The sequence below is a fragment of the Syngnathoides biaculeatus genome, chromosome 3 (genome assembly GCF_019802595.1).
Source record: "Syngnathoides biaculeatus isolate LvHL_M chromosome 3, ASM1980259v1, whole genome shotgun sequence".
Classification (NCBI taxonomy): domain Eukaryota; kingdom Metazoa; phylum Chordata; class Actinopteri; order Syngnathiformes; family Syngnathidae; genus Syngnathoides; species Syngnathoides biaculeatus.
The window spans coordinates 32,018,945-32,034,878 of NC_084642.1; the positions used below are offsets into that span (position 1 = coordinate 32,018,945).

At 41.7% G+C, this 15,934-nt stretch overlaps 1 protein-coding gene across 7 annotated transcripts in view; it reads right to left on the reverse strand.

Moving 5' to 3' along the window:
- The window catches only part of map2k5 (mitogen-activated protein kinase kinase 5), a 122,283-nt gene that overhangs the window by 18,329 nt on the left and 88,020 nt on the right, over positions 1–15,934 (reverse strand). For 3 of the 7 annotated variants that reach the window (XM_061815413.1, XM_061815416.1, XM_061815419.1), the window contains 2 exons: positions 968–1,029; positions 599–644 (listed from right to left, as the gene is read on the reverse strand). The exons of 1 other annotated variant lie outside the window; for it this stretch is intronic. In XM_061815413.1, coding sequence (XP_061671397.1) covers positions 599–644; positions 968–1,029 — 108 coding nt within the window. Of the gene's footprint in view, positions 1–598; positions 645–967; positions 1,030–4,403; positions 4,539–12,293; positions 12,321–15,934 lie in introns of those variants that run through there. 3 more of the 7 variants (XR_009794332.1, XM_061815414.1, XM_061815417.1) reach the window with 3 other exon arrangements.

Below are 15,934 nucleotides of genomic sequence, written 5' to 3' on the forward strand. Positions count from 1 at the left end.
AAATACATACATAAAGATGCTAAGAATGTCAATCTGTGGTTGCTTTGTCTGTACATACTGTGTATTCACATACATGTATTATGGCATACTATTTTGGACGATGCAAAATCATCAAAGACACACAGGCAAAAATGCTACTGATAGATGTGCTTTTTGTCTGCTTAAAATGGTCAAAATAGATTTAATTAACTCTTTAACAGTATTGTGACTGGAATCAACAAAGCGGCAATTTAATGAATTACTGCTAAAGTGTACCTTATACCAGTCTCAAGGTTTTTTTGCAGACCTCTATGACATTTTTCATTACAAGCAAGTTCAGTCATGTTATTTGTGTATATTAGTACTAATTTTAAAGGTCCTTGACTTACAACTGTGCAATTTCACAAAAACTACAATTGTAGAAAAAAACCTCGTTATTTTGAAACAGCTTCTATAATGTCAAAACTTCATTTAATTGACTTTAAGCATGGCAAATGAATGTGATTTCATATACAGACTCTTAAATTTTTTTTATTTTGAAGGTTACAACTGCTTAATAGCGTGACTTTCATATTTTCACTCACAGGGTCACCATGGCAAGTAAATTGGTTTAACTTACCATTAGGTTATTGGGGGCAGGTCTCTCTTTTGGTTGTCTTTTCATACTGTAAGACAGGTAGGCAGTTAATATCTATTCAACAAAAGAAATGTTCAGTTTGCTATTGTTTTAATCCATAACATATTCCATTTATGCTTTCATTTTCTACACCATGTAGCAGGGGTGTGAAAAGTGTGTTATTTCTGGACTGATCAACAGTCAGTTGCAAGGCTTAATACACTAACTTTGAGTAATCTAGATAAAACTCAAATGTCAAAACAGAAAATTTTCTCATCAGCAACATTAAATCCACTATGAAAATGTGTGACATTGTGAAGATGTAGTGACTGCATTAAGACAACTATGACATTTCTGTATACAGAGACTTACCACTGAGTGATGAAGTGAACAAAGGTCTCACTGAACTGCTCTGCTGGAAGAACTGGAGGATCCTTGGGGAAAAAAAAGTAAAATAAATACAAAAAATCCTACATCACAATGAGGGTAATAGGTGTCAGAAAAGAGTTGCTCTTCCTTGGCCATTGAAGGAAAAAAAAACAATTACTGTGTAAAATGAAGGTCTGGATTAAATGATCAGGGCACTCTACCATATCTGGTACAATCTGCTAATGGTGTGTAAAAGCCATAAGATATTTCTAGAGATGGTTAACATCAACTCACTGAGATGTAGGTCACAATGGTTCTATAAATTATTCATTCTTTTAACATTATTGAAGAATGTTTAGAATCTCATCTGAATGTGCATTTGATAGTTTGTGTGTATATCAGGGGGTATTATGGGGTTTAAGAGTGTGAACTACAGAACAGAGTTGGAACGAGTCAAGCACTTAAACATGTTTGGCAGCAAGCTGTGTCTCTCTGAGCTTAATGTGCAGAGTAGTGTACAGGAAAGGCATGCGTACTTGAGAGAATTGGATACAGATCGGCGTTTTCGTGAATCCCCATCAAAAATCTACGCTCCCTACCCAACTAAATGGATGACCTTCATCTTCTGACAAAGGACGTCCTGCCACCCTGTGCTTTACGCAGACGTGGCTTTGTGAGGCTACCCAATGGCAAGCAATACGTCGCTTCCCTCGTTCCTTACCTGGGCAAACCACATCATGGAGTTATTGGGAAACACAAAAGGCAGTGGGCGATGCATCTCTACCAACAAAAAATGGTCCACGGACGTCACGGAGTTCAAAACACACTCCAGTCTGCATTTAGAGCCACTATTTTTGAATTGTTAAAACAATTCTACTCAGTTCATGAGTTTAGATCATTCATTCTTGACGGCCCCAGATGTAAATATATCATTATTCTCTAAGCTAAACTCAAAGACGAATTTGCTAAATATAAGCAGGACATTGACTACCCTACAAGGGAAAATAACATTTTGACCACAGATACACAAAACTAAATAATGCATGCAATGCTGTAGAGCTCGTGCACCTCTTCCATCAAACCACGTCACTGGCCGGAAGTGTCGATCAAACAACCCATTCTTCAATGCTAAATCGGTTGGAGACGACGCGAAAATACGTCTTATAGCATGACGCCCAGAGTTTTGTCCAATACCGTTAAACATTTAGAAGGTGATAATAAACGAAGGCAGGTGGAAAAATGAGAGACACTTGTCATAGAGGACCCATATTTAATGCCGATGTTTTTGCCAATAAGACATTTGACTATGAACCAGCTTCCCCTTGTCTTGGACAACTGGATCTCCACATGTATCTGTTGAATAAGTCATCAAGATTTACACGGAAGAGTTTCAAAGCGTAGAAAAGTCTGGATGCATACAAATACTTCATTGCTGGATCTGTTCTCAATCAAGAATAAATCCCACATAGTGATGGAGCCACTCATATTTTGTCAATACAAATAATATTTAAATAAAAGACCCCTGGTTTTACACAAACTCGCATTCATTAACTATGATTGGAAAAAAAAAAGACAGCAAGTTGGCTCCTCCATACACGAAGCGTGTTGCAGCCACACGTTAAACATTGGTAAACTTCGTGACAGATATGCATATCAAATATGCATTGTTCTCAAATGAGTGCAATGCGTATTTAAAAAAAGAAAATAAACTGGGATAGGCTTCAGAAGCGCGTTGCGGCCACACGAACCTTGGTAAACCTCTGTGTGACTGACAGTTTATTTATTTTTTTAAAATACGCATTGGGCTCATTTGAGAACAATGCATATTAGAAAAAAAAGGTCTGCGGAAGATTAACGTGTGGCCGCAACATGCTTTGTGTACGTTGGAGATGACTCCTGGTCGTTTTTTTTTTTTCTTAAACACATTGTTCTCAAATGAGCCAACTTGGCATTATAAATACTTCTTGGGAATTTGAGATTGAGAAGAATAATTCCTACCTGAAGTGAATGTATCGCTACACAGTCGTGTGTATTTGAAATCCATTGATCTTTTCTCGTCTTTTCAGATGGTATTCCATAGAAGGATCTTTTTGAGTATCTGTCTCTTCTGTTGTAACAACTACCAGCACAACAAGTCTCTGGCATTGTGTATATTCTATTCCAGTTCATTGTCCTCCACACTGTTGAGCATCTCTTTTTGAACGTCAATACAGCACGGTGAAAATGGTGACGTCACGTGCACAAGCCCTATACCTCACAAACCTCTGGGCTCGTCTGATCACTGCTGAATTACATTAATACCACAATACAGGCAACAACTTAAATGTGCAAAGGGAACAGTAAAAGTGAAAAAGAGGAGGAATGGAATAAAGATAGAACTTCAAATCTGTCCTGATTGCACAGACTGGAGTGTCTTTGAAAATTCAGCTTGCTGCCTGAATGAATATGTGGACACTCACACATTCTAAATATGTTTCCATGAAGAGGTGTGTAGACACAAAGTCATTTTGCTCATTTAATAACAACAAACAAATGCGTTAGAAACCATCTGACTCAAGAAATTAATTTAGCAAAGAAAAACTATGGAATAAAGTTGGGAAAAAAGTTTACCACTCACGACACTAGATTAGTCTGGCATAAATTACAATCACTAACCAAATACAAGCGACTAATCCCCCAAACTAAGAACAATAAAAGATGAGTTGATGACTTGAACACCTTCTACTGCCCAACCACACCACTGACCATCATCACACTTCTGGCTTCTGCATTGACCTTCGACGAACAGGATGTGAGACGCATCTTCAAACAACAAAAGATTAAGAAAGCAGCAGGCTCAGCTAGATGTTGTGTACCCATCCTGCCTCAAAGTCTGACCAGCTCACTCCACCCTTCATATACATCTTTAATAGTTCTCGAACGGTGTGAGGTACTATACTGTTCCAAACACCCCACCATTATCCCACTCTCCAAAAAAAAAAAAAAACCCTGCAATCTCAGGTTTGAATGACTACAGGCCTGTCGCCTTGACCTCAGTGGTGACGAAGTCCTTTGAATGACTCGTAATGGACCACCTCAACAGTGTCATTGATCTTCTTCTGGACCCCCTGCAGTTTTCCTACTGAGCAAAAAGGTCTGCGGATGATGCAGTCAATGTGGGAGTGCACTTTATCCCAGAACAGCTTGACTGCGTGGGGACCTATGTGAGGATCCTGTTCGTGGACTTCAGTTTTGTGGTCAACCCCATCCCTGAATGCCTCTCATGCAAGTTTCTCCTCAGTTATCTCGCCTGGCATCTGCCAGGTGAATTTACAGCTTCCTGACGGGTAGGACACAGCAGGTGAGGCTGGGGAAGGCCACCTCATCTATATTCACCACAAGGATGCCTGAATATTGTGTCCTCTTTCCGCTGGTCTTCTCTTGCTACAGAAACGACTACACTTCAACCCACCCGGCTGTTAAACTCCTGAGGTTTGCAGACAACACTACAGTCATCGGCCTCATCAAGGACTGTAACGAGTCTGCGTATCGACAGGAAGTGGAGGAGCTGGTGCTGTGGTGCGGCCAACACAACCTGAAGAAAAACAGTATACATTTCTTGAAATCTGAGCGTCCTTTGCACAATGATCACTGCATTGGATTATTGTTCAATTAGTCATTTCAAACTGATGCAATTCCTAGAAAAATCTGCAACTTTTTGCCCAAATGTCAATTAAAAATGTACCTACATTACCACATTACTAGAAACCTTTAATTGCTCAGTGACTGATTTTTTTTCCAATGTCTTTATGGACTTAAAAGTATTTTTTGTCAAATGACTGTTGTCGTACTAGAGGGCTTCAACCACCAAACACAAATTCCTTGTGTGTTTTTAACATATATGGCAAATAAAGATGCTTCTGGTTCTGGACTGAGGTAGCTGCAAATTTCAACACCACTACCTTTATTATTTCTAAATATGCATAGGGCAGTGATGTGTTAGTTTTTATTCTCAATGGGATTTTTGGGCCCGATCACTGATCAAAGAATTTAAAAAAAATGATAACCGATTTAAATGACCTGTTCATCTACTGAATATACTTGTGTAGTTAATTGTTCAATATATATATATATATATATTTACAAAAATATATCTTTGTTCATCGATGGAAGCTAATGAGGCATAGTGACAGACAACAAATTAATGGTTTTCTATTAGATGACAGTAAGTACATACATACAGCAATTACTTTTTGTTTGTTGGTTTGCCGTGAGATTTTTCAATTGTAAAGTATGTGCCTTGGCTCCATAAAACCTTAAAAAAAAAAAAAAAAAAAATCACTGCTCTGGTCAGCTCATGTATTCAACAAAATGGCACCATGTTTACACACAACCATGACCCCTCGCACTAGCTTTCTAGGTTACGTAATGTTTTGCTGACGGCTTGTGAGCTGTATCGTAGTAAATGTACCTGAACATACCTCAACCAAGCCTTACACGAATGTCCTCTCCTGTCCTGAGCACCGGTGACCACCAACACTTTTTTCCCTGACCCATTTTCTTCTTATAATGCAGTCGGTGCGATCCACTCGCATTGTTATCCTCACGGTCAGTGTATCTGGTTGCATTTGAGTTGACAAGATAAAGCCCAATGATAGTAAAAAGTGGGATGCAGTGGTATCGGAATACAAGATTTTAGTGCAGTAGTCTGAGATAGAGCAAACGTGAGAGCAAATTTGTCACGCTCTGATCTGCACGTTACATGTTATCTGTCTCAGTTGTCTTCTCTCTCCCGTGCTGCCAACGTTTTTCTTTTATTGGCTGTTAGGTATTTACAGTACTATGTCACAAGACACAAAATTATGAATACCACTATGTAAAAATTAACTACCTTTTGGATTCAGATACACTGAGAACGACAGCAACGTTAAGTAAATCTCTTTTGTAGAGCTGATCAATGCCATTGATGGGATCAGCGAATTATGGCATTCAAACTGATTAGTCGATCACCATAAAATGGCAATTATCAGCCAATTAGGCCAATGAAATTGGCGTTAAGTCTAATTCGCAAAGTTATGTATGTTATGTATTACAGGTCTGCGAGACGGTCTCTCTATCGCTGCACTTCGTCTTAATAGCCATTTCTCTTTCCACAATTGCATCTAACCTTGGACTGCATCATGGACACCTAATGTATATACCAGTCTCAGTGCTAAATCTACAGGTAGCCTTATGCAAACCCTTTTCATATATTGTGTGATAGGCTTTTGGGCAGGGGTCATAGGTCAATAATGGTAGTAGACTTGATCTGGCTCATGCAAATTGCTCACCCTGCCCATAATACTGTACACTAAAATGTACCAAGGCAAGTACACCTTTCCATTAACATAATGAGCTGCACTAAGGAGAGGCTGGTGACTACAAAATTCTGGGGAAATAAGCATGTGTGAAGCACATTTCATATTCCATGAAGGATGTAAAAGCAAAGAAGCCCTTCATCTTCTTCTTTTCCTTTCGGCTTGTCCCGTTAGGGGTCGCTGCAGCGTGTCATCTTTTGCCATCTTAGCCTATCTCCTGCATCTTCCTCTCTAACCCCAACTGCCCTCACCACATCCATAAACCTTCTCTTTGGTCTTCCTCTCACTCTTTTGCCTGGGAGCTCCATCCTCAGCATCCTTCTACTAATATACTCACTCTCTCGCCTCTGGACATGTCCAAACCATCGAAGTCTGCTCTCTCAAACCTTGTCTCCTAAACACCCAACTTTGGCTGTCCCTCTAATGAGCTCATGAACTCATTTCTAATCCTATCCATCCTGCTCCCTTCTAGCAAGAACCTCAACATCTTCATTTCTGCCACCTCCATTTCTGCTTCCTGTTGTTTCTTCAGTGCCACCGTCTCTAATCCGTACATCATGGCCGGCCTCATCACTGTTTTGTAAACTTTGCCCTTCATCCTAGCAGAGACTCTTCTGTCACATAACACACCAGACACCTTCCGCCAGCTGTTCCAACCTGCTTGGACCCGTTTCTTCACTTCCTTACCACACTCACCATTGCTCTGGATTGTTGAATCTAAATATTTGAAGTCGTCCACCCTCGCTATCTCTTCTCCCTGTAGCCTCACTCTTCCCCCTCTACTTTTCTCATTCACGCACATATATTCTGTTTTACTTCGGCTAATCTTCATTCCTCTCCTTTCCAGTGCATGTCTCCATCTTTCCAATTGTTCCTCTGCATGCTCCCTGCTTTCACTGCATATCACAATATCATCTGCGAACATCATGGTCCAAGGGGATTCCAGTCTAACCTCATCTGTCAGCCTATACATTACCACTGCAAACAGGAAGGTGCTCAGAGCTGATTCTTGATGCAGTCCCACCTCTACCTTAAATTCCTCTGTCACACCTAAGGCACACCTCACCATTGTTCTGCAGCCATCATACATGTCCTGTACTATTTTAACATACTTCTCTGCCACACCAGACTTACGCATGCAGTACCACAGTTCCTCTCTTGGTACTCTGTCATAGGCTTTCTCTAGATCCACAAAGACACAATGTAGCTCCTTCTGACCTTCTCTGTACTTTTCCATGAGCATCCTCAAGGCAAATAATGCATCTGTGGTACTCTTTCTAGGCATGAAACCATACTGTTGCTCGCAGATACTTACTTCTGTCCTGAGTCTAGCCTCCACTACTCTTTCCCATAACTTCATTGTGTGGCTCATCAACTTTATTCCTCTATAGTTCCCACAGCTCTGAACATCCCCTTTGTTCTTAAAAATGGGAACTGGAACACTTTTCCTCCATTCTTCAGGCATCTTTTCGCCCGCTAGTATTTTGTTGAATAAGTTGGTCAAAAAGTCCACAGCCATCTCTCCAAATTGCTTCCATACTTCTACCGGTATGTCATCAGGACCAACTGCCATCCTTTGTAGTGCCTTTCTGACTTCCCCCTTAGTAATCATTTCCACTTCCTGGTCCTTCACGCTTGCCTCTTCAACTCTTCCTTCTCTCTCATTTTCTTCATTCATCAACTTCTCAAAGTATTCTTTCCATCTATTTAGCACACTACTGGCACCAGTCAACCCATTTCCATCTCTATCCTTAATCACCCTAACCTGCTGCACATCCTTCCCATCTCTATCCCTCTGTCTGGCCAACCTGTAGAGATCCTTTTCTCCTTCTTTCGTGTCCAACCTGGTGTCCATGTCTTCATATGTCTCTTGTTTAGCCTTTGCCACCTCTACCTTTGCCCTACGTCGCATCTCGATGTACTTCTTTCGCCTCTCCTCAGTCCTCTCAGTATCCCACTTCTTCTTCGCTAATCTCTTTCCTTGTATAACTCCCTGTATTTTGGGGTTCCACCACCAAGTCTCTTTCTCCCCTTTCCTACCAGATGACCCACCAAGTACTCTCCTGCCAGTCTCTCTGATCACCTTGGCTGTCGTCGTCCAGTCTTCCGGGAGCTTCGGTTGTCCATCGAGAGCCTGTCTCACCTCTTTCCGGAAGGCCGCACAACATTCTTCCTTTCTCAGCTTCCACTACATGGTTCTCTGCTCTACCTTTGTCTTCTTAATCTTCCTACCCACCACCAGAGTCATCTACACACCACCATCCTATGCTGTCGAGCTACACTCTCCCCTATCACTACTTTACAGTCAGTAACCTCCTTCAGATTACATCGTCTGCACAAAATATAATTGACCTGCGTGGTTCTACCTCTGCTCTTGTAGGTCACGATATGTTCCTTCCTCTTCTGGAAATAAGTGTTCACTACAGCCATCTCCATCCTTTTTGCAAAGTCCACCACCATCTGTCCCTCAAAGTTCCTTTCCTGGATGCCGTACTTACCCATCACTTCTTCATCGCCCCTGTTTCTTTTACCAATATGTCCATTACAAACTGCACCAATCACAACTCTCTCGCTGTCTGGGATGCTCAGAACTACTTCATCTAGTTCCTTCCAGAATTTCTCTTTCAACTCTAGGTCACATCCTACCTGTGGGGCATAGCCGCTAACCACATTATACATAACACCCTCAATTTAAAATTTTACTCTCATCACTCGATCCGATACTCTTTTCAACTCCAAGACATTCTTAGCCAGCTCTTCCTTTAAAATAACCCCGACTCCATTTCTCTTCCCATCTACTCCGTGGTAGAATAATTTAAACGCTGCTCCCAAACTTCTAGCCTTACTACCTTTCTGTCATGATCCTGCCGCTTCAGCACGAGCTGTGCGGCTGCGCTGATTGGGAGGCACACACCTGTGCCTCATGCGGCCTGATCATCACCCGTATATATAGGACCCGGTGACGACTGGTCCTCGGCCAGTTCGTTCTGTCACGTCCCATCGGAAACGAGAGTAGGACCCAAATGCAGAAACTCGGAAGACGCAAGGTAGTTCAAGAAGAGACACGTTTATTGTACGCAGAGGTCGGGGATCGAGCAGGCAGTCCGGTGCAGCACCGGTAGTTGTGACGTCGGGCGACGAGAACAGATGAGCGGACAGGCAGGAGTCGGTACACAGGAGAACAATCAACGCAGGCAGAAGTGTCAAGGAGTCAGGCTTACAGGGTTGGTCGGAGAACGGACGAAGGTCGGTACACACAGGTTCAGTCAGGAATACGGGAGTGCTGGAACGGGACATAAAGCTCAACGAACTGGCCGAGGACCAGTCGTCACCGGGTCCTATATATACGGGTGATGATCAGGCCGCATGAGGCACAGGTGTGTGCCTCCCAATCAGCGCAGCCGCACAGCTCGTGCTGAAGCGGCAGGATCATGACACTTTCCACCTGCTCTCTTGGATGCACAGAATATCAACCTTTCTCCTAATCATCATGTCAACCAACTCCTGAGCTTTTCCTGTCATAGTCCCAACATTCAAAGTCCCTACACTCAGTTGTAGGCTCTGTGCATTCCTCTTTTTCTTCTGACGCTGGATCCGGTTTCCTCCTCTTCTTTGTCTTCGACCCACAGTAGCTGAATTTCCACCGACGGCCTGCAGGTTAGCAGTGCCGGGGGCGGGCGTTGTTAACCCGGGCCACGACCGATCCGGTATGGGATTCTTTAGATGAATGCTCATATTTGTTTGGCACAGTTTTTACGCTGGATGCCCTTCCTGACGCAACCCTCTGCATATATCCAGGCTTGGGACCGGCCTACAGATTGCACTGGTTTGTGCCCCCAAAGGACTGCATTCATGAGCCACAGAATCACACTTCACAATTTGCATCGGGATAGATGCATCAGTAACACGCAGCGGACACACATGGTTAGCACTGCTTTTAGCATAAACTTTCCAAGTCCACAGATGTTAGAACTCCCATCTTTTTATTTTCACAGCATTAAACACACATTAGCAACACCTACAGTGCAATGTCTGACTTTGCGACGAATCAAATTGTCCTTAAAACTTTACTGCTTCACTGACATGTAAAGCATGACTTTTAGTAGGTTAGTATGTGTATGTTTAACAAAAAAAAGGCAGCCGGAATGGACCCATCCGTTTTTTCACCACACGTCATGATGTATTTGTATATATAGATTTTTGTATATCCCGCTATGAAAATCATCTCGAGGCATTTGTTTTGGAGAAGAAGCAGGAAGTGACGTTTTTTTCCAAGAAGCCCGCACTCACGGGTTCGTGTATTTATACCATTTTTACCATTGGGAAAGTAGCTATTTTTTCCTGCGTGTTAGCCAAAATGCCGGCTCGTTGTATTGCTGGATATTGCTCAAAGACTCGGGAGGATGGATTCACTTCTTCACACGTTTCCAAAAAACCCGTTCTAATTGACACGTGTATAGAGCTATTAAAAAAATTGTTTGGGGGGTTCAACGTAATCCTTCTTTCAGCTGCAAGCGACGGCCACGGCTGAATAAGCTACATACTGTAAGGGAATCTGTTGTTAGTTAGAAGTATTCCGCATATCATCTAAATATGGCTCGAAACGATGGGGTAATATTGCCCCGGTCACTTCACTCAATTGTAAGATGTGCTCTTCTTCGAAAAGAGCTTCCGTGTAAGAAGGGCCGTTGGAAAAAATCAAAAAATCTCTGTTGTTCGTCTCCCATAGCAGGTGGCACAGTGTCTTCTCAATGGCCACTGTCACAGTGTGACAGCTGCAAATGGCGTAGCAGGCAATACGGCTACCGCTTGGATGTCAAGTGAGACTTCCGCAACTTTGCGCATGAATGACACACTCTGCGCTCATATTTATTTTTTCGTATAAACATTGAAGTGAATAATATGGAATTTTCATAACATCTATTTTACAATGTAGATAGGGATGTCAGTGGCACTTTAATGTGAGAAACCTTTACAGTCGACAGCTTTATCTTTCCTTACATGGTAATCCATGATTTTAAAAAGGTAGTCCCACAATATACTGTATGCTTGGTTTACCAGAGGTACAAAGGTGGTGTCACCAGGTCAAAAATCAGAAACAATAATAGCATAGATAAAGTCTACAATCTGAGGATTTTCACCTGAAACGTCTCAACATACAGAAAGCTTTCTAAATGGTCCAGAAATACAAAAGATAAAAATAAGTACAATGGTGACTCTTAACAGAAGAAAAAAAAAAAAAACAATATGTCATCTGTACTGTCAAGGCTTTCTAAATACAGATTATATTTGAAGCCTTGCTTTGCCACTAAAAACACCCCTGGGTGGCGCGGTCCATTTCTCCATGCTGTGATTGCCAACCTCACAGAAACCACGATGCATGAACCTATTTAAATTCACAAAAAAAATGCTTCCACCTTATCGCACAGCACTTTATATTTTGTACCACAGAAGAGTGAGAAACTATAGTTGTAAGCGTACTAAATCCATGCACTTAAGTAAGCAAACGTACAGCCTTAAACATAGCACCCTACAAACCTGTACTCTGTTAAAGTCCTCTCCTTGTTTTGGCTAGTCCTGTGAGGGCCACAGCGAGTCTTTTTTCATGGAAGCCTATCTCCTGCATCTTCCTCTCTGACACCAACAACCCTAATGCCTTCCCTCACAACATCCATACACCTTCTCTTTGGTCTTCCTCTCACTCTTGCCTGGCAGCTCCATCTTCATTACACTTCTAACAATGTAATAACTCTTAAATGAGTGTACCAAATAAATGGCAACATATAAAATAAAATCTTTTGTTTAAATATGACTATGTCCACATATTTTACTGCCACATGGACCTTTTGCGGTATCAAACAAACACTTATGCATGTATTCATGTTTCCAGCTGAGAGGAAGACTTGCAGCTTTGATGTGGCAACAGCACAAAAGAAAGCAGGATGATGAAAGTGGTTCATCTGTCTGAATTATTCCTCTGGTTGTGGATGGTTGTCAACATGGTTCCACTATGAAAAAAACTGTACAAGGGTACAAGAGTACGAGTGAATATACATGTCATTGCCATGAAGCAGTTATTAGGCAAAATTAGATAAGTAATTACAGGCTTGAAAAATAAAGAGGGTGTTCCTGATCAGTGAGAGCTGCTTGCTTCTCCTCAAACAGAAAAGCGGTACATTAATGAGAGGAGACAGTGGGCAGATGGTTGGACCAACTACAGAGAAGCTTTTTATTTTATATATTTTTCAATCGATCACTATGATTTAACCTGAAGAACAGAATAACTGCTTTGCGTGGAGTACCATACAAAATATAAATAATTACATGAACAGAATAGTTGGCTTCATGGCTTGACCAAATTATTTACAGTCGTGTAGCATCATAGCAGTCCAATGTGACTAACCAGATTAATCTATGTTGCCAGTAGGTGCAGTAGATTCTCAGAAAACTAATAAGACCAAGCAGTCATGATAGACACATTCTTAAAGGTCCACTGTCATGAAATGCATGATTTTCAGTATGTTATTAATGGAAAAATGGCAGCCGATATAAACCCATCCGTTTTTTCACCACAAAACATGATTTTGATGTATATGGATTTTTGTAACTCCCGCCATGAAAATCCTCTCGAGGGATTTGTTTTTGAGAAGAAGCAGGAAGTGACGTACATGGCAGTAGCGCACTCAAACGATCTCGTCTGTTTATACTAGTTTTACCTGCTGGAAGGTAGCTCGTTGTTCCTTCGTGTTAGTCAAAATGCCGGCATGTTGTATTGCTGGATATTGCTCCAACACTCGGGAGGATGGATTCACTTTTTATACTTGTATGTAAAAGATCCGGTTCGTTGTGAAAAATGGATGGCACAGGTGGAAAAGATGAGAGCTTCATGGTTTCCATTTGACAGGTAGGTGTGAATACAGCTACTAAAAAAAAAAAAAAAAGTTGGGGGGCGTAATCCGTAAGTAGGGGTGCTAAATGTGTCGATGTGCGCATCGGAAGGCTTCCGTGCAGCAGCCGCTGAAGGACGGCCTCCGCAGGCCTTGTGGATCGCCACTTGCCGACAAGGCTAAGCCAACCTTGTGGATCCCCACCTGCTTTGTTGACAAGGTCGAGCTGCCCTTGTGAATCCCCACTGGCCTTGTCGACAAGGCGGTTTGGCCGCTGCGTCGTCATCGCTCGGGGGCGGGTGGCTTTGTTTTTATCACCACCACGCGGAGGTGGATCGGGGGGTGAGGTGGTTTGGCCGTGATCCGCATATCATCTAAATATTGCTCGAAACGATAGGGTAATATTGCCCCGGACACTTCACTCGGTTGTGAGATGTTCTCTTCTTTGAAAAGAGCTCCGTGTCTGAAGGGGTGTCCCCCATAGTAGGGGCCACAGCTTGTTTTCAATGGCGAATGTCCGGGGTGATGTCACGGGCAGTAGATGCAGCCAATATGGCGGCCACTTGGATGTCGAATGACACTTCCGCAACTTTGCGCATGGATGACGCGCTCTACGCTCATATTTATTTTTTTGTATAGACATTGAGGTTATATAATATATATTGATGTTATATGTATTTTTCATTACAATATCTACTTTATAATGTTTATAGGGATGACACTTGGGCTTTAGGGCTGTGCAATTAGGACATTTGTTGAGAGGGGTGTGTTAAAAAAAAAAGCAGTGTGACATTCAATATGAGGTCATCAATTTTGTGAATAACAGGTGCGACTCAGGTAGCCCCCATTTAAGGATGAAGCCAGCACCTTTTGAAAATGCATTTCTCCTTGAAAGCTTAAGGAAAATGGTCATTCAACACAGTGATCAGAAGAACAGCATACTTTGATTAAAAGCTTGGTTGGAAAGGGGAAAACCTATTAAGACGTGCAAAAGATGATAGGCTGTTCAGCTCAAATGAACTCCAATGGCTTACAATGAAGAAAACCAGAGACACGTGGCAGAAAGCAGAAGACGACCACAAAAAAAGGGATGGCAAAACAACTAGAATTGCAAAGGATCAGCCAATGATCAGCTCCATCATGATCAAAGACAGTCAGTGTTTAACTGTAACTACTGTGACAGTGACCTCTTTGTGAAGCTAATATATTTACAAGAATCCCCCCACAAAATCTCTCTGTTAAAAAGACGGCATGTGCAGAAGAGGTTAAAATTTGCCAAAGAACACATCAACTAGTATAAAGAGCAATTGAGGAACGTTTTGTGGACTGGTGAGAGTAAAATCATTCTTTTTGGGTCCAGGGCCACAGACAGTTTGTGAGAAGACCCCAAAACTCAGAATTCAAGCCACAGTCCTTAGTGAAGACTGTGAAGCAACATAATATGGACATGTTTCTCCTATAGTGTTGGGCCAAAACAGTGAAGAAAATAAGTATTTGAACACCCTGCTATGTTGCAAGTTCTCCCACTTAAAAATCATGGAATTTTCATCGTAGGTGTATGTCAACAGTGAGAGAGAAAATATAAAAAGAAAAATCCAGAAATCACAATGTAGGATTTTTTTAATGATTTATTTGTGTGATACAGCTGCAAATAAGTATTTGAACACCTGTCTATCAGCTAGAATTCTGACCCTCAAAGACCTGTTCGTCCGCCTTTAAAAGTCCACCTCCACATCATGTATTATCCCTTGACCATGTGTGGTCGTTAGCTGCATAAAGACACCTGTCCACCCCATACAATCAGTAAGACTCAAACTTGTAAAATATCCAAGACCCAAGAATTGTCCAAAGACACCAGAGACAAAATTGTACAATTCCACAAGGCTGGAAAGGGCTACGGACAAATAGCCAAGCAGCATTGTAAAAAAGGTCCACTGTTGGAGCAATCTTTGGAAAATGGAAGAAGTGTTTCCGTGTTTGTAAGTGACAGCCCAGAAACTTGTATGATTTAGAGAAGATCTGTGTGGAGGAGTGGGCCAAAATCCCTCCTGCAGTGTGTGCAAACCTGGTGAACAACTACAGGAAATGTTTGACATCTGTAATTGCACACAAAGGCTACTGTACCAAATATTAACATTGGTTTTCTCAGGTGTTCAAATACCTATTTGCAGCTTTATCATGCAAATCGTTAAAAAAAAAAATCCTACATTGTGATTTCTGGATTTTTCTCTTTGGGTAAACTCTTTCACAGTGGACATGCACTTACGATTAAAATTTCAGACCCCTCCATGATTTCTAAGTGGGAGAACTTGCAATATAGCAGGGTGTTCAAATACTTATTTTCTTCACTGTTATACACACACACACAGTGCCTTGTGAAAGTATTCGGTCCCCTTGAACTTTTCAACCTTTCGCCACATTTCAGGCTTCAGACAAAGATATAAAATTATTATTGTTTTATCAACACAATCGTGAAGTGGAATGAAATTTATTGGATATTTTATACTTTTTTAAATAAAAACCTGAAAAGTGGAGCGCGCAATATTATTTGGCCCCTTTGCATTGATACTTTGTAGCGCCACCTTTTGCAGCAATTACATCTGCAAGTCGCTTGGGGTATGTCTCTATTAGTTTTGCATATCGAGAGACTGAAATTCTTGCCTATTCTTCCTTACAAAACAGCTCAAGCTCAGTGAGGTTGGATGGAGAGCGTTTGTGAACACTGTCTCTGTCTTCAGCTCTGCCCA